The sequence below is a fragment of the Rhinopithecus roxellana genome, chromosome 6 (assembly GCF_007565055.1).
Source record: "Rhinopithecus roxellana isolate Shanxi Qingling chromosome 6, ASM756505v1, whole genome shotgun sequence".
NCBI classification, from domain to species: Eukaryota; Metazoa; Chordata; class Mammalia; order Primates; family Cercopithecidae; genus Rhinopithecus; species Rhinopithecus roxellana.
The window spans coordinates 104,662,440-104,690,034 of record NC_044554.1 but is presented as its reverse complement, the minus strand read 5'-3'; the positions used below and the strand labels follow the sequence as shown (position 1 = coordinate 104,690,034).

The window sequence follows — 27,595 nt, the reverse complement described above, 5'->3', positions numbered from 1 at the left end:
CCTCAGGTTCCACCCTGGCCCTCTCGCCAGACCCCGTGTGACACAGCCTCCAGCCTTCTGTCCCCTGGGGGGGCCCTTCAGCTCTGGTATTCAGTCAGAAATCCTAACACACCTTCCTTTCTTTTGTTTATTTATATTCTTTAGTTTTGTGCACACTTTGAGGAGTTGATTTAGAACAGGTTCATACTGAAAAAAGCCGCAGCTGATGTTATCTCTGGGGGCTGGGGAGGGTGTCAGGGACATTTGGTGGCTGAGAGCGCGTCACTGCTTCTAAGTAACTCCGTTTAACACCAGCTGTGTCTCCGTGTCTCAGGCACTTCTGTGAAATGTTCTCAGAACCCTATGGTGACTGCGGCACACCCAGCAGGCCCGGCCAGCAGCCGCCGCCCTCTGCCAGGGCCCAGCCACCCCGGCTGTTGCCATTCTTTCATAGGGTTTCCTTCATTTTAATACTTGTCATTTTTCTAGAAAACATCTGTTTTTATAAAACAAACGAGGGGGAATCAAGTATTTTAACCACAAAGTATATATACTGGCTCTAGGCGTCCATCACTTCATTGACAAACTGAATGCTGAGGAAGCCGAAGGCAAGGAGGCTTTTGCGGATGTGGACCTTGAGCTGTGTGTTCGGGAGATGCACAGGCCTCGGGGAAGCTCATGCCAGATCCAGCCACTGGGACCATGGCCTTGGCCCAAGAGTGGCATTTGTGGGAAAAAGAAAACTTCAAGAAAAACACCCCTCCTACTTCTCTTCCAGCAGCTCGTCTCCTTCTGGAAGGACGCGGAGGCATCCAGGGTAACTAAGTGCTCTGTGTCCACCACAGTCACGTCTCTCTGGGAAGGCTGGGCCGCCTACGCCAGCACCTGCTGCACCCCCATGTGGTCTGGGGAGCAGTGCCGGTCCCCACAGGGCAGCTTCTTCATCAGCCGCCGGAGCTTGCCAGGGAAGCTCTGGTTCATGTAGCGGTAGAGAAGCGGTGTCACGAAGCTGCTGGAGAAGGCTAGGAGTTTAGACAAATCCTTCGCAAAGTGCAGCAGCCCCAGGTAGTGTGCGTCCACGGGCTGTCCTCGCAAGACGAGGACCGTGTGCCCCAGCAGGACCAGATAGTGTGGCGTCCAGAGCCCAAACTGCGTGCACACGGTGGCCACCAGCAGCCTGTGTGCCGAGGGCTCCAGCCGGCCTGTATCCCGGTCCAGGGGTGTGTCCTCCCTGCGGACGCGGGAGAGTAGCACCAGTGCGTAGAGGGCAGCCAGTACAGGCACCACATAACCGATGAACACCAGCGTGGCGTTGGCGGCTTCTGCGTTCTGCATCTTGGCGCACTCCAGCGCACGGGTGGACACGTGGCTGCAGATGTAGAAAAGCAGCGAGGAAAAGCTGGTCAGCAGCGCACCGCCCCACACGAAGCCGCACACGTGCCGCGTGTTGTACACGCTGGCCATGTAGGTCCGCGGCAGTGCACGCTCAATGTAGTGGTCGAGGCTCAGCAGGGCGGTGGAGTACATGGCCACCAGTGAGGACACGTTGAAGGGGATCTGCAGTGCCACGTGGACCTCGCCACCCGCGCTCCACAGTGCCCACTGGGAGCTCGGGGGGCCGAGCAGGTGCACAGGGGCCAGGGCGCTGAGCACCAGGCCCGCCACTGCCATGTTGACAAAGTACACATCTGGCATGGTCATGCTGGCCTTGCTGTGTAGGTTGACCAGCACCAGCAGAGCGTTGTAGCACAGGCCCACTGGCACGCCCACCACCAGGCCCAGCAGCGACAGCAGTGACAGCCCCAGCTGCAGGTCCTGGCAGGCAGGCAGCTCCTCCACCAGCCCTGTGCCGTTGAACCAGCCGCAGCCCCACATGTCAGTCGGTGAGGCTTGCGACCCTGCAGAAAGAAGGAACAGGTGGTCAGCTCGTGTCCCCTCCCAGGACCCTGGCTCAGAAGTGCTGCAGGTACAGGGGCGCCTTCTCGTGGCGCAGGAATAGCTGGAGACCACAGAGTGAGGCTGCCTCGGGCGCATTTCTGTGAAAATGAAGTTGAGCATTGAAAAATGGCCGCATCAGGTCCTGACCGGGGGCTGATGTGGCTGCACTCATTTCAGCAGCTGGGGCTGGGTACCAGACAGGGAGCCTGGCGTGCCCCACACGCTCAGAGCCCGCTGTTTGTGGGCTGCTGCAAGGCCTGGCTGGTCATCCTGACTTGGTTGGACAGGCCCTGCGCTATAATTCCTGAAGTTTACTAGATGCCTGTGGTGTTCGGATCCTGCCAGTGCCAAGAGGGACAGGCAATGTGGACGGTCAGCCCTGCACCTGCCTCCCTCCCGGCAGCCCAGGACCCGGCACCTTGGAGTCCTTGCAGAGCCTGGGCTCCAGGGAGGGTGACCTGTGGGTCACAGCCCACAGGAGGCTCTGGGGACGTGGGGATATAGCCGGTCTTGACGTCACTGAACGAGAACCTAGTGGCTGGAGCCATCCTAGAGTAAGAATTCTACCCCCACCAAAGCACAGGTATTCCTCGGGGACCTGCAGCTATCTCGGGAAGCCTGATGTCCAGCATGTCATTTGGCCCTGGCTGATCTCCTGCTCTCAGAGTGGAGTAGAAAGCATCTCAGGCTGATGAGCAGATGGCATCGTGCCTGTACCCAGAGGCGGGAGCAGCGCAGAGGCTGGCTGTGGGAGTGGGTCCTCAACCGCCACCAGAGTCCTGCCACTGCAAGACCCACACCACACACGGGGCCACAGCAGGGTGGGAAGAGGAGGCTCGGGAGGAGAAGGCAGAGGGGCCAGGGCCCGAGGCCCCCAGTGCCAGTAGCAGCGTGCGCCCCACAGCAGGCAACGTGGCCCTGGGGCTAAGCATGCAGGCAGCTGGCAGATGGGCAGGTGGGTGGATGTGGGAATTCCCATCCAGAGGCTGGCGGGCAGGACGGGAGGTGTAGGTAATTGTGCAATCCTAGTGAATGCCGCCTAGCAGCCGCAGTGAGGGTCAGGTGGTGACAGGCATGCAGAGCTAGGCCATCACCGGGTGTGCCTAGCCACAGTGCTGCCGCAGCACCCCCAGGTGCTGGGCCCCCAGCCCCTGCTTCTCACATGCTCACCTTGTCCAGCCCCTCACTAATACATCTTGACTAGAACCTCCTGGGCCGGGCAGGCGGCAATCTGGGGGATGTTGGTAGTTGGGGGTGGGCTCTGGGCTCCACTCGCCAGGCCAGCACAAGCTCCAGACAGGATGCACCTGCTCCAAGCACATCAGCGGGGGCCATTGAGGGGGGAGGCGTCCGGGCTTCTGCGGGCTTCTCCCCTCCTGCTGTGCCAGGGTCCAGAGGATGGGGTTCTTCAGGATTGTGGTCCCCCACACCCCAGCTCCTGCCTGTGAGGCTGCATGGCTTTGGCTGTCACAGAGTGGCAGCGCATTTTGAGGACGTCACCCCGCAGACTCCACTTGAGTCCCCAGGAAACACCGGCCACTGTGACTAGGTGTCAGTCAACAGCCTGGCCTGGCCTCATGGGGCGCCCAGGGCCCCCGGATCTGTCCAGGGTCTGTGGTTAGAAGATCGGAGCGGGAGGGCTGTCTCGCTGTGTGCCCCATGTGCTGCCTCCAGCCACTGACGGGAGGGCACCCCTGGCCAGCCGCCTTTGCCTCACAGAGCTTGCGAAGGGCCGGAACCCCTCACTGTGCTCCGTCTCGGCACCCCTTCATTCCCTAGAGATGCCTGCTGGTGGCACTGTACAGAGCCCCCCGCGTCCCCTCTCCCACCTGCGCTACACAGAGCCCCCCGCGTCCCCTCTCCTGCCTGCACTGTACAGAGCCTCCCACGTCCCCTCTCCCACCTGCACTGCACAGAGTCCATGTCCCCTCTCCTGCCTGCACTGCACAGAGACCCCCATGTACCCTTTTCTGCCTGCGGGCACCACAGGCTCTCACCTTTACTTTGTGGCCCGAGCCTCTTGGTGCTGTGGGCCCCGGACACTGTTAGTGAGCAGCATGGCGGGACAGAGGTGGCCACCAGAACTCCGGTGAGGACCTGCGCTGCTGCGCTTCTCTGCAAACCTGCAGGCTCTTATCAGCAGCACGCCTGGCCTCCTGCGCGTGCGTGTGAGGGCCCCAGGATGCAAGCACTTGTTTTCCTCTGGTAAGTTCCCCGCAGGGCCTCTGCCTCCCTTGGCAGGCGCCGCCGCCCCTCCCTCCTGCTGTTTACAGCCGGGTTCCAGAAATGAGGGGCCGTGCTTGGACGGGACCGCACTGCAAAGCGAGCACAGCTGGCCTCTTGCCCCACCTGATAGCCTGGCTCCTGGGGATGTGGCCTCTCCCTGCAGGCCCCTGTCTGCATTGCTGCAGGGCGTCCTACCAAGAGCCCAGGGGCAGGTCAGGCAGACACGTGTCCAGGTCCATGCAGCCGCTCCTGGTGTTCAGTGTGCTTTAGATGTTGGCTATGAGCCTTTTTTTCTGTGAGGAAATCAACAGAAGGGTCTACTGTGGAGCGAAGGCCTGGCCGTGCTCACTCAGCCCACAGGACACAGGAGCCCTTGGAGGCACAGCGGAGGCCGAGGGCAGGCTGGGGTCGGAAGCAGAGGGGAGCACGTGCGTCTGGTGTCTCCATGCACAGAATGGACATGGGCATGACCGGAGAAAAGCTGAGCCGGCCCCACACACAGAGCCTCCTGCAAGGGCTGCTCTGCTGGGCTCTCCTGCAGGTGGAACTGTGTGGGGCCAGCCTGTTGCCCACCGCACCCCTCCTTGCGGGGAGTCAGAGAGAAGCTGCCTGGACTGCTAATGCCTGCCCCGCCGTGAGGCCGAGCCAGAGGGAGACGGCCAGCGTCTGTGAGGCTAAGAATGGCTCGATTCTTGGGAGGTGGTCACGTGAAGCAGGATCTGCTGGCATTTCCTCCCTGTGCTCACGTGCGTCCCACTCGCCGTGTCTGAGCCAGCCCTCGAGTGCGTGCTGTCACACCAGCCGGGACCTGGGAACGCTGGCCTCCAGGTGGGGTTCGGGTGGAAAGTTCTCCCGTGTGCATTTTTGTTTACTGGTAGCTGACAAATACTGAAGGATTTATAAGCTTCCAAAGCTGCAGGTTGTTCTCTGTGCAGTTCACCAGGTATCAATGATGAGGATGGTTTCTGTTTCCAGTGAAGGTTACAAGCCGAACGGTACCTGTTTTCCTTCACTCTCCATCAATTGGAAGGTGATGCGCTTTGCATGTTTGCCCCAGCATTCTCCCCGGAGTTCTCCTTTTACCAGGCATTACCTGGAGATCTTGGGAGGGAAGGCAGCTGGGGGCGGGTTGCTCTGTGGCCTCTGGGGGACATTCTAAAGCCAAGGAGGTCAGGTTTCCACCTGTGTCAGAAGCTGGGCTGAGAGGCATGGAAGGAAAGCAGGTCAGCAGAGTGTGAGGAAACCCTCTTCTCGGCCACACCTGGGTGGACAAGAAGTGTCCATGCTGGGTGTCCATGGTGGGTCCACACCATGGACAGCAGAGTGTGAGGAAACCCTCTTCTCGGCCACACCTGGGTGGACAAGAAGTGTCCATGCTGGGTGTCCATGGTGGGTCCACACCATGGACAAGCCTCCATGGTCCACCTCCTCTCTGGCGGGGCTCATGGTAGGAACAGGGGTCCCTGGGAGTGCCCTCCAGGAGCTGGTTTGAGAGTATCCTGCCTGCAGGCTGTCAGCCATGGCTCCCAGAGGAGTGAGCATGAGGTGTATGGTTTTTTTGTTTTTTTGTTTTTGAGATGGAGTCTTGCTCTGTTGCCCAGGCTGGAGTACAGTGGGCACTGGAGTACAGTGGTGCGATCTCAGCTCACTGCAACTTCCGCCTCCCAGGTTCAATCGATTCTCCTGCCTCAGCCTCCCAAGTAGATAGGATTACAGGCACCCGCCACCACGCCCAGCTAATTTTGTATTTTTAGTAGAGACAAGGTTTCTCCATGTTGGCCAGGCTGGTCTCAAACTCCCATCCTCAGGGGGTCTGCCCGCCTCGGCCTCCCAAAGTGCTGGGATTACAGATGTGAGCCACCGTGCCCAGCAAGGTGTACATTTTGAAGGCTGGGAGCCACAGGTGGTGCCCACATGACCACAGCATGCCAGGACCCGGCGAGTCGCATGAGCCAGTGTTCCCGCCTCTCCTGGTCACAGAAGACTCGTGACGCGTGCCCGACCCTCACAGCCAGCCCAGCTCCCTGTCACTGAGCTGTTCCAGGCACATTAGCCAGGGTCCTTTCCTGCCCAAGGTTCTGGGCGCTGCCGTAGACACCCCTCCCCTGCCATCGCCACACCTGCGTCCAAGTGAGGGTGATGGCCCGGGCCCCACATGCCTGCCTGGCCGCAGAGGGGTTCTGTGGGAGCCTGGACTGGCCCAGGTGGGTGGAGCCTTCGACTCCTTGCCTGTCTGTGGTCCCCCGCTTGCCTCTGTGCCCCCTGCTTGCCTCTGTGCCCAGGGACTTCCTGTTCCCGGCTGCCAGGCTGTTTGGGGAAGCGGGGCATCCTGGAACTGGAGAACAATGGCCTGGCCTCTCCCCGCGCCGGGCAGGTCCGCTGTGGCGTCTTTCCCATCAGCCACGCGCTCTGCTGACTTCCTTCAAGGGAAAGAGGAACGGGGAGCCAGGTGGTGGGAGACTTAGAGGCTGGGGGTGAGAGCCCAGATGAGCCTTGTCAGAAGTGGGCTCTTTTCCTACATGAAAGCCTGAGTTTGTTGCAGTGGCGATGAAAGATTCCGGAGGCTCCCTCCTCAGAAGGCAGGGGAGACAACAGAGAAGGGCTGCCTGCCCCCCACCCCCGTGCTGCAGGCCCCTCCTGGGCCAGGCTCGAGGAGCAGAGCTGGCACGTGCCCTCCAGTCACCCATTTCGCTCTGAGCGCTGCCTGCCCAGTGGCGGGGTTGATATTCAGCTTCCGGGGCCCACCACTGCACCCTCAGCCAGCAGGGACCCTGTGGGCCTCTCCTCCAGGCCAGCCCCACCTTTGCACCAAGAGACCACCGGCTTCTTTCCCAGCTCCTGGCCACCCTCCCAGGCCAGGTCGTCCCTGGCAACTGCTCCTTCCTGGCTCCCCTGCCCCCTCCGCCAGGCCCGGCTCCCCCAGCACCTCCAAAGTCACACTGCTGGTTTCACTTCCTACGTCCCACTGTTACCAACAGCATCTCCCCGACACCCTCCCCCATGACTCAGTACCTGCCACCCACACACAGGTCCCTCCCCAGGTTACCACCAGCATCTCCCCCTGAAACTGTCCCCCATACTCAGTACCTGCCACCCACACGCAGGTCCCTCCCCAGGCCCATGTCCGTACCAGCACAAGTAGCTCCAAGGCTTCCCCCCGGGAGGCAGCCAGGACTGGGCCCTTCTCAGGTGAATTTCCCCAGCCGAGGTGGACGCTGCAGGTCAGCCTCACCTCTCAGGAGGGCACGCCTCGATGCAGGCGCTTGCTGAGAGGCTCCTCACCCACTCAGCCTGGAGCAGGCCTCAGGGTCTCTTAGGGACAGTGACAGCATCTCGGGCCAGGAGGGGAGGGGCTGCAGGCAGCATCTTGGCTGGGAAGGTGGAAGGAGCTGGCCCTGCCTGGGCCTCAGCTGTCCAAGATGGCCCAGTTTCAATCGTTTTATTTTCTCTATAAGAGAATTGATTAATGACACAAATGGGATTCATCTACTCCCTCCTTCTGTTTTTATTTTTTTTGTTTGGAGCCAGGATCTCCCTCAGTCACCCAGGCTGGAGGGCAGTGGTACAGTCCTAGCTCACTGCACCCTCTGCCTCCTGGGCTCAAGTGATGCTCCCATCTCAGCCTCCCAAGTACCTGGGACTACAGGCATGTGCTACTACAGCTGCCTAATGTTTTCATTTAACATTTTTTGAGACAGGATCTCACTATGTTGCCCAGACTGGTCTCAAACTCCTGGGTTCAAGTGACCCTCCTGCCTCAGTCTCCCAAAGTGCTGGAATTACAGGTGTGAGCCCCTGTGCCTGACCTGTTTTTGTTTTTTAAATTACTCTCATAAAAAGGGCCAGCCTTGCACCTACCACCCCTCCTTCCCAATCCAGTGGTGGCTGACATGCAGGAGATATCTGACCAGTCTCGTTTGGATGGGGTGAGAGGTCTTTACAGCTTCAAGGCCGGGCCCGGGCCATGGGCTAGCAGTGGACAGGAGAGGAGGGCTTAGAAGGCCCAGTGGAAGTGGGAGGGTGTCAGAGCCCAGGGCTGGCCTCAGTGTACAGCCCGCCTGGGAGACATGAGCAAATGTGCTCCCCATGCTGTGCGGGAAACTGCTACACCCCTCACGAGCTCAGAACCTCGGCCTGCCCAGCTCAGGGTCTCCCAGCACCTGCTTAAGCAGAAGGGGGGCAGAGCTGGACGCCAGGTGTACCCCAGAGGGCTGGGGCAGAAGTGACATTTCCACACAGGAATCCTGAGCGGACCGAGGTCGGGACCCAGTGTTGATGGGAGGCTGGCGCCCCGTCTTCTGGGGACAGCAGCTTCTCTGAGCGACGGGAAGGGGCCTGGGCCTCTGCCCACACGCTGCTGGTGGGGCCTGGGAGCTGTATGAAGCCTCGGGGAAGTCCGGGTGTGCTGGTGCCCTCTGCGGCGCAGGGGTGGCCTCTGGGCCCCGTGAGCAGCCATCTGTGGGGCTGCGTACTCTCACAGAGGCCTCTGCTGGCCTGCGGGGTGATCTCCGCCAATCTGCCCATCCCCCTCTCTGATGGCACAGCTGCCATCTCCAGCAGGCTAGGGTGAGGCCCAACTAAGCAAGAGGCTGGGAAGGACGGGGTGGAGTTTCTCCGAGACCCCCTGAACATCAAGCCTTCTGGGTTCCTGGTCCCGCCGAGCACCTGTGGATGTAGCTGTTTCTGGAGTGCCCCTCCTGGGTCCAGCTGTGCCTCTGTGTCACCTGCTGAGTGGTGCTCACTCCTAACGTGTGCTCCTGAGGATAGAAGGCGGGGTCTTTTCTTCCAAGACCCTGTGCTGGGCTCCGACTGCGATTTCCTGGGAAGATGCTTCCTAGGCTGTGGCATTCCAAGCCCAGGAAGGCTGCTGGGCCTCACTTCCTTGCAGGCTGTCCTGTGTCCATCCACCTGCACGGGGTGCAGGGACGCTGCTTGCAGAGCATCACTTAGAGCTGGGAGCCCCAGGCTCAGGGCTTGGAGAAGCTGGGGCAGCTTGAGAAAGGAAAACCAAGAAGCGTCAGACTCCCAAGCCACAGGGACCGATGGGACAGGACCCTTGGTTGGCTTGGGCAGCCTGTCCGGGCAGCTGTCCCTGTTGGCTTGGAAGTCCATGGACGCGCCCGCCGCAGGTGGACGGCTCCCTGCTCTGCTCTGAGCCTGAGCAAATGCCCTGGGGATCTGTTCTGTTCCTGATCTAAACCTGAGTGTGTCCAGCTCCCTGGAGAGCCCCTGACAGACCGCCTGTGACTTTGGGCCACTGTGCCTGAGGAGTCACTGCCCACAGGGTGCACAGGCAGGCTGGGGACGGAAAGGCTGCCCAGTGGTGCTGGCCCCTGTGTCCCTGCACAACCCCCAGCCTGCAGCCCTGTGCTGATGGCAGGTCTCACACTGCAGATGACTCTGCTTGTGGTTCAGAGTGGGGCCCACTGTGGGAGCCCTGCCAAGGCCTGGCCCACCAGAAAGACCTGGGAGGGCCTGTGTGTCCTGAGCTTTGGGGGCTGACAGTGTGGGGCAGCTCTCTTTCACTGTCGGGGGCGGGTGGCTGCTGGCTGCTGGCTGCTGGCTGCTGCCAGGCCCAGCTGGTGGGAGGGAATCGGGAGGGCCCAGGTGCACAGCTTCAGCTATCCCTGCCCAGGGATCCTCGCACGGGACTTTGGTGGCTTCTCTGTCATAGAACCCAGTACAGTGGTGCCCAAAATTTGAACGAAAACAGTCCTTAAAACTGTTTTCCTACTTTGAGAAAGCACCACTGATTCTAGACACTGCCTTGACCTCTGGCCTAATTCCTCCTACCTGACATGAGGGAACATTAGACAGGGCTTCGTATGTAGTAAGCCTGCTTGTAGGACAGCCCATGTCCTGCCATCTGCAGGAGCCTGGGTTAGTGGCGGGCAGCTGCAGGGGTTGACATGAAGCACTGTAAGAAACCTCCTCGCCCTCCGTCTTCCTGGGAAGGCAGTGGTTAAAGGCCTGGGCTCTGGAGAGGGCAGCCAGCATGTGTACTGCTGGCTTTTCCAGTCCTGGCTTGCACACAGGTGTCTTTGCAGGCAGGTGACTTCCTTGCTTTGTGCCTCAGTTTCCCCAGGCTTAGGAAAATCCTCATTGAGACAAGAAGGCTAAATAAACCAACCCACGTGAAGCATAGGAGGGTGCCGGCGCTTGCTCCCTGTCACCAGCCCTGGCCTGGGATGATGACGCCTGCAGATCTTTGGCCTCCTCCCCAAATATGAAGGGCAGAGGAAACTGTTCTGTGACCTTTTACTCAGAATCTTTGTGAACGGACACGTGTGCAGGGGAACCCTGGGGCAGGGTGGGTGACAACAATATGGGCCCCATCACATCCCACGCTGCCGGCGAACGTGGAGGAGGCAGCTCCCAGGATGCACCCTGTGGGTGGTGCTTGCACAGGGAGTGCAGGGTCAGACGACGGAGGCCTGGGGAGCGCACGGTCAGACGGCGGAGGCCGGGGGAGCGCACGGTCAGACGGCGGAGGCTTTGCAGAGTTTTATGGTCTTTATGTTCTGGATTTGGGCTTGATACCAACACAATGAATTTCCCGATGTTTCACTGGTACTAAACTGGAGTATAAACACTCGCTTCCCTGGCCTGTATTCACCGCTTTCAAAGGAACTTGGGATTGGGAAGGAGAATCTGCTCCAGGGGTCTTGGTTCTCTTTGGTTCATAACTCATGAAAATGTCTGGAGCCAGTGTGTGGCTGCGGAGACCATGGCAGGGTGTGGACAGGGGCGACAGGACCCCTTCAGGCCAGCTGTCAGGAGCATATTAAGTGAGATGTTGGTATCTTTCTTCCTATGTCTTATTTAAAAAGAGCACAAAGTGCTATCCAGCAGCCTGTTAATAATGAACGTCTGTGAGCAGTGAGATGAACTTGGCTGAAACCCGGGGCTAACTTCGATAGGGTTTCCCAATAGAAATGGGCTGCCCCAGGCCTGTTCAGAAGCAGCAGACCTGGAGACAGAGGGGGACTGAATGTGGGGAAGGTGACCACCCCCTCAACCTGAGCGGCACCTGGGTCCCTGTATGTGTGTGAGAGAGGGCACAATAGTGCCTGCACTGCATGGAGCTGGCAGAAACAGAAACCAGCAGAGGAATCCTCTGCTCCAAGGGGGCTGAATCAGTTTCACAAAAGCCATCACATTTGATGTTGCTGTCCCTGTTAGTCGGGAAGTTCTTTTCTCTGTTGCTCAGGGCCCTGTCAGAGCTGGGGCCGGCAAGTCCCATGCCCGGTGATCCCCGCGAAGTTTCCGGGTGCTCTTTTGCACACTGTCTTTTGCGGATGTTGATCCCTTGCCTAGAACACCCTTTCTCGCTTCCTCTCGTTCTCTCAGCAAACACTGACTCTTCCTTGACATTTTATTTTGGGCATCAGCACCCTTGGGAACCCACCCCCGACCACTGTCTCCACACCCCTCTGCCGGTTGTGCTGGGTTACGCATGTCTACACATCCATTTCTTTCCCCCCCACTCGGAGCTCTTTGCAGGCCTGGGAAGCTTTTCTGTGTGCTGCAGCAGTCTGGCTGACTGTTGGATGAAAACCGTGGAAGGGGATGTATTCAGTGATGTAAAAGGCTTTTCCCCAAGGTGAGTGATCCGATTTCCCCACAGAGTAGAAAGGAGAGCAGGCAGAGTGGGGACTCAGCGCTTCTTATTGTCCCAGGACAGTTGTCGAAGCTTTAGAGCCTTAGATTTGAGTGGAAATAGAATTGCGAGGCCTCAGGCACTGCATCCTCAGAAGGATGGCAGGAAAGGAGTACGAAGGCCACAGCCAGCTCCCGACTAAACCTGCCATGCACCATGAGATGCTCAACCTTGGATGAATGTTCTAGAACAATCAAAATGCTTTCAAAATGACTCTGGAATGTGTATTTCCTTTTGTAGTAATGAACCCAGGCTTTAGCAACAATTAACATCCAGCTCTTGGGAGCCAGACTCTTAGGAAAGGCTGCTGTTTTCATAGGGTTTCAATGTGGAGAGTTTACGTACACTGATTCCTATCTGTGCCTTCCTGGGCTGTGATAAGAAACGGTTCATTACGTAGATGGGTGGTTTTGATTTTTGTAGCCTTTTGCTTTTTACAATTCCAAACTGCAGAGTAGTGCAAGTAAATCAGGTGACTTGGCTTAGGCTATAAACAAAGAGCATGCCTCTCTTTCTCCATGGATAATAGTGAGCATGTTTGTGGCTCCAGGACGGGCTCTGGGGGCTGAGACCAAGCACCTTGCTGGGCCAGTGGACCGGCCGGGCACCTGTGCCGGCAGCTATGGGCTCCAGTTCCCTGGAAGAAGGTGGAACAGCATTCTTTTGTTTACTTGGGCTTTTTGTTCCCTAACTTGGTGTGAGGCTAATTCCCTTTCCAGGTACAGCAGACCAGGGAAAAACAGAAACAAAAAAGACTTCCTTAGAAATTCAAGGACCTGGCCAAGAAGAGAGAGTCTCCACTGCAGACTCTGGGCAGGCTTGGCACCTGCCCGGGCTCCCCAGTCGAGCCTGGGTTTACTAGGCGTGGCCTTACCTGCAGGGAAGTGCTGTGAGCCACAGATCTTATCACTACCTTGGTTCTTTCCCAGGGAGGAACCAGCAGGTTATTTCTCCTCATCACACTTGCTGGTCTGCAAGGCTTGCTCTGGTTTCCATTAAAATGGGGAAAGTCCTTGGCCTGTGCAGGAAGGGACCCGGGTGTGGCTCTGTGGGGATGCACAGACACCTGCCCCACTCCACCCTGTCCCTCTGCTGCTCAGGGGGCTGTTTTGTTTGCACTTGGAGGCTCCTGGGTAGACAGCACGCGTCTAAGAAACTGACTTCTGGTCCTGGGCAGCATCTCATTTTGTGATCTCACATTAGAGAGAAAAGTTATTGTTCTACTCTCCAGACTGGGTCCCCTCTCCTCTTTGCTACCTACATGGTGTCTTGGGATTCTGAGCCTGTGAGATCCCTAGACAGATGTGGCTAACTGGGCAGCCTAATGCTGACCAGTTGGGCAGGCAGGTTAGTGAAAGTCCCGGAGAGCAGAGGAGCTGGCAGGCAGGAAAGAATGACTGGGAAACGCTGTTGAAAGAAAACAGCACCGTGGGATCATCGTGTGCATGACACGGTCAGCCAGGATCTCTGGGCGAGAACTCCCTTCTGCAAAGGCAAGGCCTTGCTGTGGTTGGGTCTTTAAAGGCCAGGTGGCGGTTGTTTTTTCAGGATTCCAGATGACATCCTAGGGACTGTGAGAGCTGCAGCTCCCCAAGGAGCACCTTCTTCTCCCTCCCCCAGTGAGCAGCATGTCCCTCTTCTGACTGTAAATTACACGAGCCTATTTCCCCATGTAGCGGTCTGTGCAGTATGCCATTTATTCATTGTATGATAGATATAATCAGCCTTAACATCCTAACCTAAGACCCACATGAGGTGCGTGCCCTTTACCCTTCTCTCTTCATCAGCCTGCTAGGGGCCTATGAAGGGACTCCAAGTCAACTTTCATATTTACATTCTGTTCTAAGTCTGCATTCTTCTGTTCTCCATTCTCGGGATATGTCCATGCTGGCTAGAGAGGCAGGATGACACACGGATGTCAGCACGAATGTGTGTAGCATCGGGCAGTGAGCATCACTGCTCTGGCCCCGACCTCTTCTCTGTGAAAAGTCATAACAGTATTCAATACATATGAACTATGTTCTTAAGTCACTTGTCTTCAGAGGCCTTCTTCATTGAGGAAGACACCAGGGATTCTGGTTGGGGAGCCAGGCGTTGCAGTAGTTCTTGAAGGAGCTGCACCTGTCATGGGTACTGTGAGCGTGCACTGGTCTAATTATTAACAGTGCCTCCGTTCACTCTCAACGGTGCCCCAGTTAGGATGATAGAATATCTCATCACCACTATGCGTGAGGAGCCTGGGAACACAGTCAGAACTGTTTTACTCATACAAGTTTGCAGAGGCCTTTAAACAAAGCCTCTTGCCCCTGTTACTGAATGCTGCCCTCCGCTAGATGCTGTAGGTAGCAAAAGATAAAAGATGTCGTGCTGTTCCGTGTGGACAGGAGCTGGCTATTAAAAGTGGAATGGAGGACTCAAGTACATTTTCTTTTCTTTTTTTTTTTTTTTTAGATGGAGTCTCGCTCTATCACCCAGGCTGGAGTGCTGTGGCCGGATCTCAGCTCACTGCAAGCTCCGCCTCCCGGGTTCACGCCATTCTCCTGCCTCAGCCTCCCGGGTAGCTGGGATTACAGGCGCCTGCCACCTCACCCGGCTAGTTTTTTGTAGTTTTTAGTAGAGACGGGGTTTCACCGTGTTAGCCAGGATGGTCTCGATCTCCTGACCTCGTGATCCGCCCGTCTCGGCCTCCCAAAGTGCTGGGATTACAGGCTTGAGCCACCGTGCCCGGCCTTCAAGTACATTTTCATAGGCAGGGAAGAGATCAAAGGTGACAGCCACTGCTCTGGATGACAAATACAGAGTTATCCTCAGGTCCACCACATAGCATGTGTGCAGAGATAAGCCACTGTGACCAGTCACATCAGGACACACAGACTGATGCCTAGTTTAGAGAACTGACTTGCCAGGTTTGTAATATTAACTTAATAGTGGGTTTCCTGCTGCTGATAGTGGTGGTTTGGCAGCTGGAGAGCACTGCCTTCCAGTGAAGCTTTGAAAGAGCCGTCCCGTGCCCTGCCAACTGTCCAAGACAACTGACAGCAGATCCGACATCTCCATGTAGACACAGTTCCAAAACTCACTTTAACACGCTAATCATAGAAGGGGCCGAAAGCAGTCACCATAGTGGCCCAGGAGAGCAGGATCAGTGGTGCCCTGTCAGACATGGGCAGAGCCAGTGGCGGCGCTGAGCCGCCTACCCTGGCAGCAGATTCAGCTGCCATCACCAGGTTAATGACCTAACGCCCGCCCCCGGGGCTCAGCTCGGAGGGCAGCCGGAGGACAGCGGTCCCCTCCCCGCAAGGGCAGGGCGCCCCGCAGTGGGCAGCTGCCATAGGACCCGAGTCCCATTAAGCACAGCGCCCGCCATGGGAGCCGCAGCAGCTCAGGGCTGACTCGCTCCCCAAGCGGAGACCAAGGTGTGCCCCATCTACCCCACCCAGGCTCCCGGGCCCCACTCACCGGCTTGCTGGGCTGCGGCCCGGGCAGTCGCCGCAGGGCGGGCAGCTCGGGCTGGAGGAGGCGGCTGGGCTCCGGGGTTCCCGGCCGGGCTCACGGCGCGCACGCTGCCCTGGCCCTGTGTACACACGTGACCGCCGGACCCGCCCCCTGCCCTGGCTCCGCCCCAGGGCGCCCAGCGGCAGCGATGCCTGGCCCCGCCCCAGCCTTGGTCCCGCCCTGGGCTCCGCCCCCAGCCCCGCCCTCGGGGCCAGACCGCGGGGGAACCGCTTGGACCAGTGCGGTCGCGGGGCGGTGGCGGTGGAGGCGGCGCTGGTTGTGTAACCTGAGACCAGCCATTTGACGAGCTCGTGCGCCCGAGATTCCCGGTGGGAGGACACACCCAGGGCTCTTGGAGTTTTTGAGAATTCTCTTAGTGGCAGTCCGGTTTCTTTTTACAGGCGCTGATGCCTATTTTGTCGAGTCAGAATATACCCTAATCTGCAGGGTGCAAGCCCCACTGCCCTCCAAAGGAAATGAGTGACTGCAAGCTAGTCCTTCCAGGTACACCTGCCCCTCTTTCTTCCCCAAAGTTTGCTTGCTGTTTCCAAAGTCACCAATTACTTCCTGGTTTTAGGAGTTTCTTTGTAAACGGAACACTCACAGGAAAGCCGTTTAAAGAAACACATTGTTTGTTGCCTGCTTACTTTTGTAGCTATTGTTACAAGTTAAACATTGGAAAAGTTGAAACAAGGACATTTACTGTGCTGTAATTTTTGAGGTGAAACAGTACCCCCTGCAGCACATTCTGGTTCAGGGTCTAAGAACGTTTCTGAAAATCGAAGCATGTGGGTTGCACAGTTCCATGTAGACTTGCTGTGACCTGCAGGCCAAGTGGAACAGCAGCAGGAAGAATAGCAGCCACTGGCCCTCGGCTGAATGGTGCTGTGGCCCACTGTGTTCAGGGATGTACCTCGGCCACCTTCCTGGACAGGACGGCTTCCTGAGCTTGGGTCAGAGTGGGATATTGGGGTCAGCTTTCTATTCCAGCGGGAGGGCCGTGCCTGCTGATGTGACACTGACTTGCTGCCCAGCCCGGCACCAGGTCCCTGGCGCAGTGGATCCAACCCGGGCCCTGTGTGCCCAGAGGTGCCAGGTACTGCTCTTACTTGCCAAAGACAGTCACAAGCAGCCAACACCAATACCTGAGGACATATTCTGTGTCAGGTTCTATTCTAAGCCTCAGCCATCGTTTTGAGGTAGATTGGTCTATATTTCATCAAACGTAAGACACAATTAGTGCTAGCTATACCATTACTTTATGGATCACTAAAAAGAAGGCCATCCGCCCATTAAATTCCGACATACTGCTGATTTTAAGGCGCAGCCTCACGTGAGAGATGATAAAATGAGAGAGTATGCCTTAGAATCAATGAGCTAGGTCACCACGTGCATGTTAAATTTTTTTTTTTTTTTTTTTTTTTAAGACAGAGTTTCTCTCACTTTGCCCAGGCTGGAGTGCAATGGCACGATCTCGGCTCACTACAGCCTCCACCGCCTGGGTTCAAGCAATTCTCCTGCCTCGGCCTCCTGAGTAGCTGGGATTACAGGTGCGTGCCACCAAGCCTGGCTAATTTTGTTTTTTGTTTTGTTTTTTTTTTTCCAGTGGAGACGGGGTTTCACCATGTTAGTCAGGCTGGTCTCGAACTCCTGACCTCAAGTGATCCGCCCACCTGGGCCTCCCAAAGTGCTGGGATTACAGGCGTGAGCCACCGTGTATTTTAAATTTGTGAAAACTTAAGCAACTTGCCCCAGGTCACACTGCAGGCTGTGGAGCCAGGATTTGAACCCAGAGGTACTCTGGCTTTTAAGATCAGGGTTTGGGATTTTGGGCCCTCCTAGCGGCCTGCCTAAGAGAAGCTTCGTTATCTTCATGGTATAAATGGCCCAAGACCTCAGAATCACTGGTCAGAGTATGCACGTCGCTGTCTGGTCCCTGTAATGCCAGGCTCTGTGGGTCCTACCCACAGGGGTGCTCTGTGGCTGGGGAGTGCTGGAAATTAGCTTCCTCTAAGCCACTGAGCTTTCAGGTCACCGCAGGCCGCCTTATCTGCAGAGACTTCCCGTGCCAAGCAGGCCAGCCCTGCCAGGGAGAATGGCAGAAAGCTCGTGTGTGTCCTGGGGAGATCTGAACCACAATAAGTACTCGTAGCTGGGGGTGTTAACACCCTCCAGAGGCTGCAGCTGTGTACCCAAGGATCCCGGCCAGCCCCTGTACAAGACTCAGTTGATAGGGGAAGGGGTGGGCATAGATGTGGGTGTGGGGGGTGCGTGGCCCTGACTCAGCTTCGCGGTTGCACCCTGGTCTAGTGTTGATGTTTGAAGTCACGGGAGTGGATGTGACCTCCTCTGCTTGGCTGCTGAGGGCGTTTGAGGGCAGTTGTGTGCTCCTGGCCTGGGGCCGTGCCTCTGTGGCTGTGTGCGCTGTGTGTGTGGTGGAGGGGGAAGTTGCCCTAGTTGTGCACCTCACCCTGCAGCCCAGCACACTGCCAAGGCTCCTGCCATGCAGCCACGTGTCTCACGGAGATGTCGGGACCGCCCTTCCCCTGCTGCGTTCAGGCGGGTCGGCAGGCTTTCCTGGTTATTCTGAGTGGTGGTCGGGAAGGTCAGCTGCACGCCACCCAGGGATCCAGGGCTGCTGGTCAGGAGCTGGAGAGGGGCCCAGCTGGCCTGGGTCTGTTTGCATTTGGGCTTTCTCAGGGTGGGGGGGGCAGGGAGTGGCAGGAAAGACTGGCTGGCGTTCCCCTTGGAGATGCACCTGCTCTAGTGATTGTGTTTGCAGAATGAGTCCGATGCTGTGTGCCACACTGATCAAGGACAAGGAGTATTTTACAATGAACTTCCTAGTTCTTGTGAATGTGGCTTGTGACTCTCTTTGTGGCCTGTTGATTATAAAGCACACCCTGACGTTACAGATGATAAAATGAGAGTGAGCCTTAGCATAAGTGAGATAGCATGTAACGTCTGACACTCTGTGGCTGTATTAATAAAACTTGGGGTTGTTCAGAGCCCCTGTAAACAGCAGTAACATTAGTAAGGAATTGTGGAGGGCCTGGGCACAGCCCAGGTCCTCTTCCCTGGAACGCAGAGCCCAGGTCCTCTTCCCCTGAGCACAGAGCCCAGGTCCTCTTCTCTGGAGCACGTGGCCACCAGCTTGCCATGCAGGGGCCTCCCTCCCTCTCCTGCACTCTCTCCGTTCCCTCTTCCCAAATTCCGTCCACACGGCTTCCAGCCTGGACCTCTTCCACGTTCTGCAGAAGCAGCTGCTCCTACAAGGAACGTGAGAGGTGCCCAGCATGGGTCTCCAGCGTATGGCGGAGCCTCTGGCCTCGGGTTGACCCCAGAGGCACCATCAGCTGGAGGCCCAGCGTGCAGCAGCCACTCACTCATGGAGCGCGGCTGCAGCCGGCACGTCTGCCGTTGCTCATCCTCCCAGCCCTGCTGCGAGCTGCGCCTTCTCGTTGTTTATGTGTTCTAGCCGCTAGGCTTTTGTATACGTGTGGTTTGTAAATATTTTGTTCCAGTCCATAGCTTATCTCTTATATCCTCTTAATGAGGGTTTTGCAGAGAAAAGGCTTTTGTCTGTTTAATTTTGGTGCTCATTTATCCATTTTTTTTTCTTTTTAATTTTAAGGATCTACTTTTGGTGTCATGGTTAAGAATTCCTCAATGACTCCCAGATCCCAAAGATTTTCTCCTACATTTTCTTATCAAAGTTTTGTAGTTTTACATTTGACATTTAAATAGATGATCCATTTGAGTTCATTTTTTGTGAGGTTTAGGTTGTTGTTTTGTTGTTTTTTGTTTTTGAGACAGGGTCTCTTGTCATGAAGGCTGGAATGCAGTGGTGCAATCATAGCTCACTTTAGCCTCGAACTCCCAGGCTCAAGCGATCCTCACCCCTCAGCCTCCTGAGTACCTAGGAGGACAGGTGTGTGCCACCATGCTTCTCTAATTTTTAAAGTTTTTTGCAGAGATGGGGGTCTCACTCTGTTGCCCAGACTGGTCTTGAACTCCTGGCCTCGAGCAATCCGCCCACCTCAGCCTCCCAAGCAGCTGGGAATACAGGTGTGTGCCCCCATACTCAGCCGTTTTTTTGTTTGTTTGTTTCGTTTTATAGACTCTTTTTTAAGAGCAGTATTAGGTTCACAGCAAAACTGAGCAGATGATGGAGTTTGCATACACACCCCCCCCATACATGCATGGCCTCCCCCATTGTCAACACCCTGTATCCCGAGCAGTGCATTTGCAACAGTGATGACCCTCCACAGCCGCATCACGATCACCAGAAGTCTGCAGCTCACAGGGGTCCCTCTTGGTGTGGCACACTTCGTGGGTTTTGATAAATGAATATCCACCGTGCATCCACTGTTACAGCACCACACACAGCAGCGTCACTGCCCCAAGAGGGCCCTGTGCGCCGCCCATTCATCCCTCCCTTCCGACCACCACTGACCACCACGGATCCCTTTCCTGGCTCCATGGTGCACCTGTTCCAGAATGTCATGTGGTGGGATCCCACAGCGCACAGCCTTTCCAGCTGGCACCTTTCACTTCGCAGAATGCTGTTAAACTTGGTCATGTCTTTTCACGGCATGAGAGAGCCTTTCTTTTTAGTGCTGTCTGGATGGATTACAGTTACCCACTCCCCTACGGAAGGGTATCTTGGTTGCTTCCAATCTGTGCAGTTATAAATAAAGCTGCTCAAAATATCTGTGTGCAGGTTTTCTTGTAAACCTAAATTTTCAGTTCATGTGGGTGAATACCAAGGGGCACATTTGCTGAATGCCGTGGCAAGATTTTGCTTACTTTTTAAGAAACCACCAACTGACTTCCAAAGTGGCTGTGCCATTTTGCAGTCACTTCCCACAGCAATGAGTGCGTTCCTGTTGCTCCACATCCTCGTCCGCATTTGGTGATGTCAGTGTCTGGATTTGGGCCATCGTGACAGGTGTGTGGTACCTCACTGCTGTTTTCATGGGCACTCCCTCGCGTGGAAGGATGTGGGGCGTCTGGCCCATGCTTATTTGCCATCTGTAAATCTTCTTTGGTTCGAGGTTTATTGTTTTCCTGTGGACATCCCATTGTTCCAGCACCATTTGTTGAAAAGATTTCTGTCTCCATGGAATTGCCTTTACAAACTTTGTCAGAAATCCGATTGCTCCATTACTGGGTTTACATACACTCAAAGGAACATAAATCTTTCTACCATAAAGACGCATGCATGCGAATGTGCACTGCAGCCCTGTTCACAATCGCAAAGACATGACACCAGCCTAGCACTGTTCACAATCGCAAAGACATGACACCAGCCTAGCACTGTTCACAGTCGCAAAGAGGCGACACCAGCCTGGCACTGTTCACAGTCGCAAAGAGGTGACATCAGCCTGGTGCTGTTCACAGTCACAAAGAGGTGACACCAGCCTGGCGCTGTTCACAGTCGCAAAGACATGACACCAGCCTAGCACTGTTCACAGTCGCAAAGAGGCGACACCAGCCTGGCGCTGTTCACAGTTGCAAAGACGTGACACCAGCCAAAATGCCACCAAAGGCAGATTGGATGAAGAAAATGTAGTACATTGCCAGGCACGGTGGCTCATGCCTGTAATCCCAGCACTTTGGGAGGCCGAGGTGGGCGGATCACAAGGTCAGGAGATGGAGACCATCCTGTGAATGGTGAAACCCCATCTCTACTAAAAATACAGAAAAAAAAAAATTAGCCAGGTGTGGTGGTGGGTGCCTGTAGTCCCAGCTACTTGGGAGGCTGAGGCGGAAGAATGGCATGAACCCAGGAGGCAGAGCTTGCAGTGAGCAGACATCGCGTCACTGCACTTCAGCCTGGGTGACAGAGCAAGACTCCGTCTCAAAAAAAAAAAAAGAAAGAAAAGGTGGTACATATACACCATGGAATACTATGCAGCCATTAAAAAGAATGAGAGCTTGTCTTCTGGGAGCATGGATGGAGCTGGAGACAATTATCCTTAGCAAACTAAGGAACAGAAAACCAGATACCACATGTCCTCACTATTTAAGTGGGAGCTGAATGATGAGAACTCATGAGCACAAAGAAGGAACAACAGACACAGGAATGAACTTGAGGCTGGAGGTGGGAGGAGGGAAAGGAGGGTGGAGGGTGAGAGGAGGGAGAGAAGGTGAAAAATAACTAATGGGTACTAGGCTCAGTACCTGGGTGATGAAATAATCTATACAATGAACCCCCATGACACAGGTTTTTCTGTATAACCTGCACAAGTACCCCTGAACCTAAAATAAAATTTTGAAAAAATCACATTGCTAACATGGGGCACCTGCTGGGTTCACTGGTCCCTGTTCCTCTGTGTGTCTCCCACTGCCCATGCCGCACCACAGCTGTCCCATGTCCCAAAATCAGGCACGCAGTTCTTTCTGGTCATCCTTTTTCAGTGCTGTTTTGGCTATCCTTGTTAATTTGCTTTTCCATATACATTTCAGAATAATCTTGTCTTTACCTACAGGGAAAAAAAAACACCCTGAAATTTATGGTAGGAGTTGCATTAAACCTGAACCTCAATTTTGGGAGAATTTATGTCTTGACTATGCTGTCCATTCTGTCCATTAACGCAATGTGTCTCTCCATTTATTTGGATTCTTCAAAGTTTCTTTCATCAGTGTCTTGTGGTTTTCAGAGTTTAAGTCCCATACGGGCTTTTGTTAGATTTACAGTTAAGCATTTCCCTGTTGGTGAGCAGTTGCAGGTGGTGTTAGCACGGGAAGGCCCGTTTCGGTTCCCTGACTGTCTGTGGTCCTGCCCATGCCCCCCACCGGCTCCCTGTCTGTGGTCCTGCATGAGCCCACTGCCGGCTCCCTGACTCTCTGTGGTCCTGCATGAGCCCACCGCCGGCTCCCTGTCTGTGGTCCTGCGTGAGCCCACTGCCGGCTCCCTGACTCTCTGTGGTCCTGCACGAGCCCACCGCCGGCTCCCTGTCTGTGGTCCTGCACAAGCCCACCGCCGGCTCCCTGACTCTCTGTGGTCCTGCGCGAGCCCACCGCCAGCTCCCTGACTCTCTGTGGTCCTGCGCGAGCCCACCGCCGGCTCCCTGTCTGTGGTCCTGCACGAGTCCACCGCCGGCTCCCTGACTCTCTGTGGTCCTGCCCGTGCCCACCGCCGGCTTCCTGTCTGTGGTCCTGCGTGAGCCCAGTGCCAGCTCCCTGACTTTCTGTGGTCCTGCACGAGCCCACCACCGGCTCCCTGACTCTCTGTGGTCCTGCCCGTGCCCACCGCTGGCTCCCTGTGGTCCTGCACGAGCCCACCACCGGCTCCCTGTCTGTGGTCCTCCACGAGCCCACCGCCGGCTCCCTGTCTGTGGTCCTGCACCTTCTGAACTCACAGTCCCAGGATTTATTTTGTAGATTATCTGAGATTTCCTGCATCAACGATCATGCCGCTTGCAAATACAGAGTGTTATCTTTCTTCCTTTCTGGTCCTTTTCCTGCCCTGTTGCCCCGGCCAGCCCAATGTTGGACAGCAGTGGGGACAGTGGGACGGTGGACACCCTTGCCCTGTTCCTGGCCTTGGAGGAGTGTCTGCAGATGCTCCTTACCTCACTCAGGAGGCGCCTCTGTTACCGATTTCCTGGGTGTTTACTACGCGTGGGTCTTGAACTTTGTCACACACCCCCTGCATCAGTTGATGTGACCACGTGATGTTTCATCTGTGGCCTGTTGATAGGATGCATTCTATTGACTGATTTTTTGTTTGTTTGCTCGTTTTTTGTTTTTGTTTTTTTTTTTTTTTTGAGACGGAGTTTCATTCTTACCGCCCAGGCTGGAGTGCAGTGGCACGATCTCGGCTCACTGCAATTTCCACCTCCCGGGTTCAAATTCCTGCCTCACCCTCCCTAGCAGCTGGGATTACAGGCGTGCGCCACCACGCCCAGCTAATTTTTGTGTTTTTAGTCGAGATGGGGTTTCTCCATGTTAGTCAGGCTGGTCTCGAATTCCCGACCTCGGGTGATCCGCTCGCCTCGGCCTCCCAAAGTGCTGGGATTACAGGCATGAGTCACCGCACACAGCCCGATGGATTTTTAAATAGTGAGTCAGCTGGCCAGGCGTAGTGACTCACGCCTGTAATCCCGGCACTTTGGGAGGCCGAGGCGGGCGGATCACAAGGTCAGGAGATCAAGACCGTCCTGGCTAACACAGTGAAACCCCATCTCTACTAAAAATACAAAAAAAACTAGCCAGGCAAGGTGGCGGGCGCCTGTAGTTCCAGCTACTCAGGAGGCTGAGGCAGGAGAATGGCATGAACCCGGGAGGCGGAGCTTGCAGGGAGCGGAGATCCTGCCACTGTACTCTAGCCTGGGTGACAGAGCGAGACTCTGTCTCAAAAAAAAAAAAAAAAAAAAAAAAAAGCCAGCCTTCCGCCTCTAGAGTAAACTCTACTTGTCATGCGTGGTGTGTGGCTCTTTTTCCATGTTGTTGAATAGAAAGTTTGCATCCATATTTATGAGGGATATTAGTCCATAGTTTTGTTTTTATCTGGTTTTGGTATCAGGGTTATACTAGCTTCACAGACTGAGCTGGGCCGTGTTCCCTCGTATTGAGGTAGTGGTAACTCTTCTTTCAGCGTGTAACGGACTTGCCGAGACTCTCCGAGGCCCGTGCCAGCACTGCGAGTGCACAGAGGAGAGGTCCTCCAGCTCCTTGGGGCCCACAGGTTTCCCAGAGAGGGGGTATCCCGGCAGGGTAGTGAGGAGTGTGCGGATTGGTCAGGCAGATGGTGTGACTAGGCTGGAGGAAGGATGCTTAGGGCAGAGGTGCTGCCCAGTACGTGCAGTACCCTAGCATCGCGCTTTTCTGGCAATGCCTCCCGGTGTTTTCGGGACCTGCTGATGGTGTGGTTTTCCTGCCCCTGCCTCTCATGGACGGACTGGAGCAGCCCAAGGGTGCTACTGTCACGTGGGCATGCTTGGCGGTGTGGGTGGGTGGCTGTGGCCTCCGCTCACCGGGGCCTCCCGGGCCTCATACCCCCGCAGTGGATTCTCGTGATGCTACGAAAGTGATTTGGCAGACAGGAGCCTCACCGAGGCCCTCTGTGGCACCTTCTCTGCTCTGGCCAACAGTAGATCCACCTGCGGGGGCTTCATCCCCGACCCCAGGTTCCATCTCAGAGACCTTATTTTCAGGCGGGCCGAGTGCGAGGGATATGTTCGGGCAGCCTTGGGCCGGGAGCAGTTCTCTGGATCTGGGGCCCATTTACCCTGCGTTGTTTGGGGTGTGGCATGTCTGGGAAGCGGGGCCCGCTGACCACCTGAGTAGGGTGGTTAATTAAAAGAACATGTCGGACATAGTTATGTCTTTCTTGAATGACTCAGAATGCTCCACATGGTCTCGGTGCCTGGGCCCGGGCTTCGAAGGCTAATTCTTATTACCTGGGGAAGGTTTGGTGACCAAGGCTAATTCTTATTACTTGGGGAAGGTTTGGTGACCAGGTTGCTCTCACACCCTCGGCACGTCCCCACAGCCACCCTGCACTCTCGGCCCCTTCCCCAGGTGGTGCTTGCTGGCCGTCCCTCCACCTGGACCACCCTGCACTCTCGGCCCCCTCCCCGGCTAGTGCTTGCCAGCCATCCCCCAACCTGGACCATTCTGCCCTCCCTGCAGGTCTCTGGTCTCTGCCCAGGAGCCACCTATGGTGCTGTTCCCTGACTTCTTCCTCCCCCAACCATTTTGAATCTCAGAAAATAAGCCTACCCTTAATTTTTCTCCTCAATATTATTACAGCCTCAGCGTAGCCTCTCCATCGGCATGCATCTTTGTCTTGTTCTGTCCAGATACATAGCACGTAGAACAGCATCCCATATACGGAAGCAGCTCACCAGCTCTCTGGGGTGCCTTCCTCCCTTCTGGGCCCCTCCTCCTGGCCAGGACCTGCCAAGCTGATGGGGGAGGGGGCTCTAGAGTCTCAGTCTGGACCACTGGCCACTGATGCTTCAAGCCAGGGCAGAGGGAGGGCTCCCTCCTGGCCACTCCACCCTTGAGACTGTACTAGGTACAAGGGGCCCTTAGTCGAGCCTGGGTGGATGTGTGGACTGGTGCATTCATTTAGGTGGTTGGATGTGCCAGTGCTGTAAGCAGCCTTGCACCTGCTACTCTGTGTTGGGGCCCAGAGTTGTGGACTGTGGGAAAGCAGGCATGGTGGCACCTGCCTGGGAGAGCCGCAGCTGCCTGGAGAGAGTCCCACGTGCCCAAAGAGAGAGTCCCACCTGCCCAGAGAGAGCCCCACCTGCCCGGGGAGGGAGAGCCCTATGTGCCCGGAGAGAGAGCCCCACCTGCCCGGGGAGAGCCCCACGTGCCTGGGGAGAGTCCCACCTACCCGGAGGGAGCCCCACCTGCCCGGGGAGAGTTCCACCTGCCCAGGGAGAGCCCCACCTGCCCAATGCCACAAGCCTATGTGTGGCTTCGGGGGTTGGGGGACAGCACAGCCCCACAGGCAGGTCACTGGGCAGAACCTAGGAAAGCGTAGCAGCTGGTACATGTCCACCTTTGCTGGGTTCAGTTCCCACTGTGAAGTGCAAAGAGCATGGTGGCTGGAAGCGTGAGATGGAGTGGAGTGAAGCCCCTGGGGGCCACGGGTCATCAGCCGGCACCGAATCCCTGTCCCTGTGGGGCTGGTGGCCCAGCCTGGGGAACTGCACCCCACTGCCAGGCCAGCTTCTCCGCTCCCGCTTTTGCCCTTGTCTACCAAAGCAGCCCAGAGCCACCCACACAGAACTATGGGGAGAAGAAACCTGGTCCCCAGGCTCAGGTGTGGAGACGGGTGGCTGTGCCGGTTGGTGCACTGGTGAAGACAGCGGATGAGCAGGGTTGGCCTGTTCATGGAGGCGGGTGGATGCGTGGGTTGGTGCGTTCGGGAAGACGGGTGGATGCGCAGGGTTGGCGCGTACATGGAGGCGGGTGACCATATGGGCTGGCGCGTTCATGCTGGAGAGACACTGGGGAGTCAGCACACAAGGCCGCTGGGGCTCAGAAGGCCCAGAATTGAGTCCCTCTTGTGAAACCGGTGACTGAGCGCACGCTTCATTCTCTGTGAAAGCGGGGTGCGGACACCAGCGGCAGAGACGCTAAACCGGAAGCATTACTGTGCAGGGGCTGCGGGCAGTGGGCAGGCCATCCCTTCCTGGCTTCCTTGTGTCCACCAGCTCCAGGAGGCCTCCAGTCTACCCTTGCCTGCTCGGCTGCCACCATGGAGCAGGCCTCTGCATGGGGACAGGCCCAGAGGTGGTAAAACAGCCAGGAGGAAAACACAGCCAGCCCCAGGCCTGACTCCTGCCTTGCAGATCCTTATTCAGCAGGGGACTGGGGCGCCCACACCCTCTCCCCAGGTGGGGGTGGCCTCTAGAGCAGGGTCCGCAGCCAGAGCACAGTGTGTTTCAGACCCTGACGCCTTGGGAGGCAGTCCAAGCCCCTCCTCTCCCTGGAACCGGCCTGACCTCCGGGCTCACTGTGCTCTGGGTGGCCAGTGTGGCTCCCTGCACCGTAAAATTGATCTGCAAGGCAGGTCAGGCACCGTGGTGCATGCTTGTAATCCCAGTCAGTGCTCTAGGAGGCCGAGGCAGGAGAATCACATGAGCCTAGGAGTTCCAGCCTCCTATGCCATGCAACATAGTGAGACCCCGTCTCTCCAAAAATTAAAAATTAGTGTGGGCATGGTGGTGTACCTGTAATCCCCACACTTTTGGAGGCCACGGCAGGAGGATCACTTGGGCCCAGAATTTCGTAACCAGCCTGGGCAACATAGTGAGACCCCGTCTCTACAAAAGATTAAAACATTAGCCGGACACGGTGGTGCACTCCTGTAGTCTCAGCTACTTGGAAGGCCGAGGTGGGAGAATCACTTGAGCCCAGGAGGTTAAGGCTGCAGTGAGCTCTGATGGTGCCACTGCACTCTGACCTGGGGGCCAGAGCAAGACCCTATCTCCAAAAACAAACAAGCAAAAAAATTGATCTGCAGCCTTAGTCCCAGGGCAGGGAATACACAAGCCAGAAGAGATCTAGACGCCCTCTGTGTGGTAAGGAAAAGGCTGTGTGACTTATGCATGTATTCAGCCAGCCGGTTTTGAGCACCTCCCCTTTGCTGAACACATGGATGCCATGGGAGGGCTAGGCTTCTGCCTGCAGGGCCTGGACAGGGGAGATGGGGGCAGACTGGGGGAGATGGGGGGACGTGGAGTCAGACTGGGGGAGATATTAGGGGCAGATTGGGGGAGATGGGGCAGACTACGGGAGATGGGGGACAGAGTCAGATTGGGGAGAGAT

The 27,595-nt window shown here is 56.4% G+C and overlaps 2 protein-coding genes across 6 annotated transcripts in view; one reads left to right on the top strand and one right to left on the bottom strand.

Moving 5' to 3' along the window:
* The window catches only part of C6H7orf50 (chromosome 6 C7orf50 homolog), a 125,286-nt gene that overhangs the window by 72,208 nt on the left and 25,483 nt on the right, over positions 1-27,595 (top strand). The window lies entirely within an intron of this gene.
* On the bottom strand, positions 116-15,455 carry GPR146 (G protein-coupled receptor 146). Of its 3 annotated transcripts, XM_030932266.1 has the most exons (3): positions 3,915-4,527; positions 3,088-3,224; positions 116-1,877 (listed from the first exon to the last, which is right to left on the bottom strand). In XM_030932266.1, the coding sequence occupies exon 3, from the start codon at positions 1,852-1,854 to the stop codon at positions 853-855; it is 1,002 nt and encodes a 333-aa protein (XP_030788126.1). In that variant the 5' UTR covers positions 1,855-1,877; positions 3,088-3,224; positions 3,915-4,527; the 3' UTR covers positions 116-852. The 3 variants fall into 3 exon arrangements, with proteins under 3 accessions (XP_030788126.1, XP_010364944.2, XP_010364943.2); XM_010366642.2 differs by lacking the exons at positions 3,088-3,224; positions 3,915-4,527 and adding an exon at positions 15,263-15,455; XM_010366641.2 differs by lacking the exon at positions 3,088-3,224.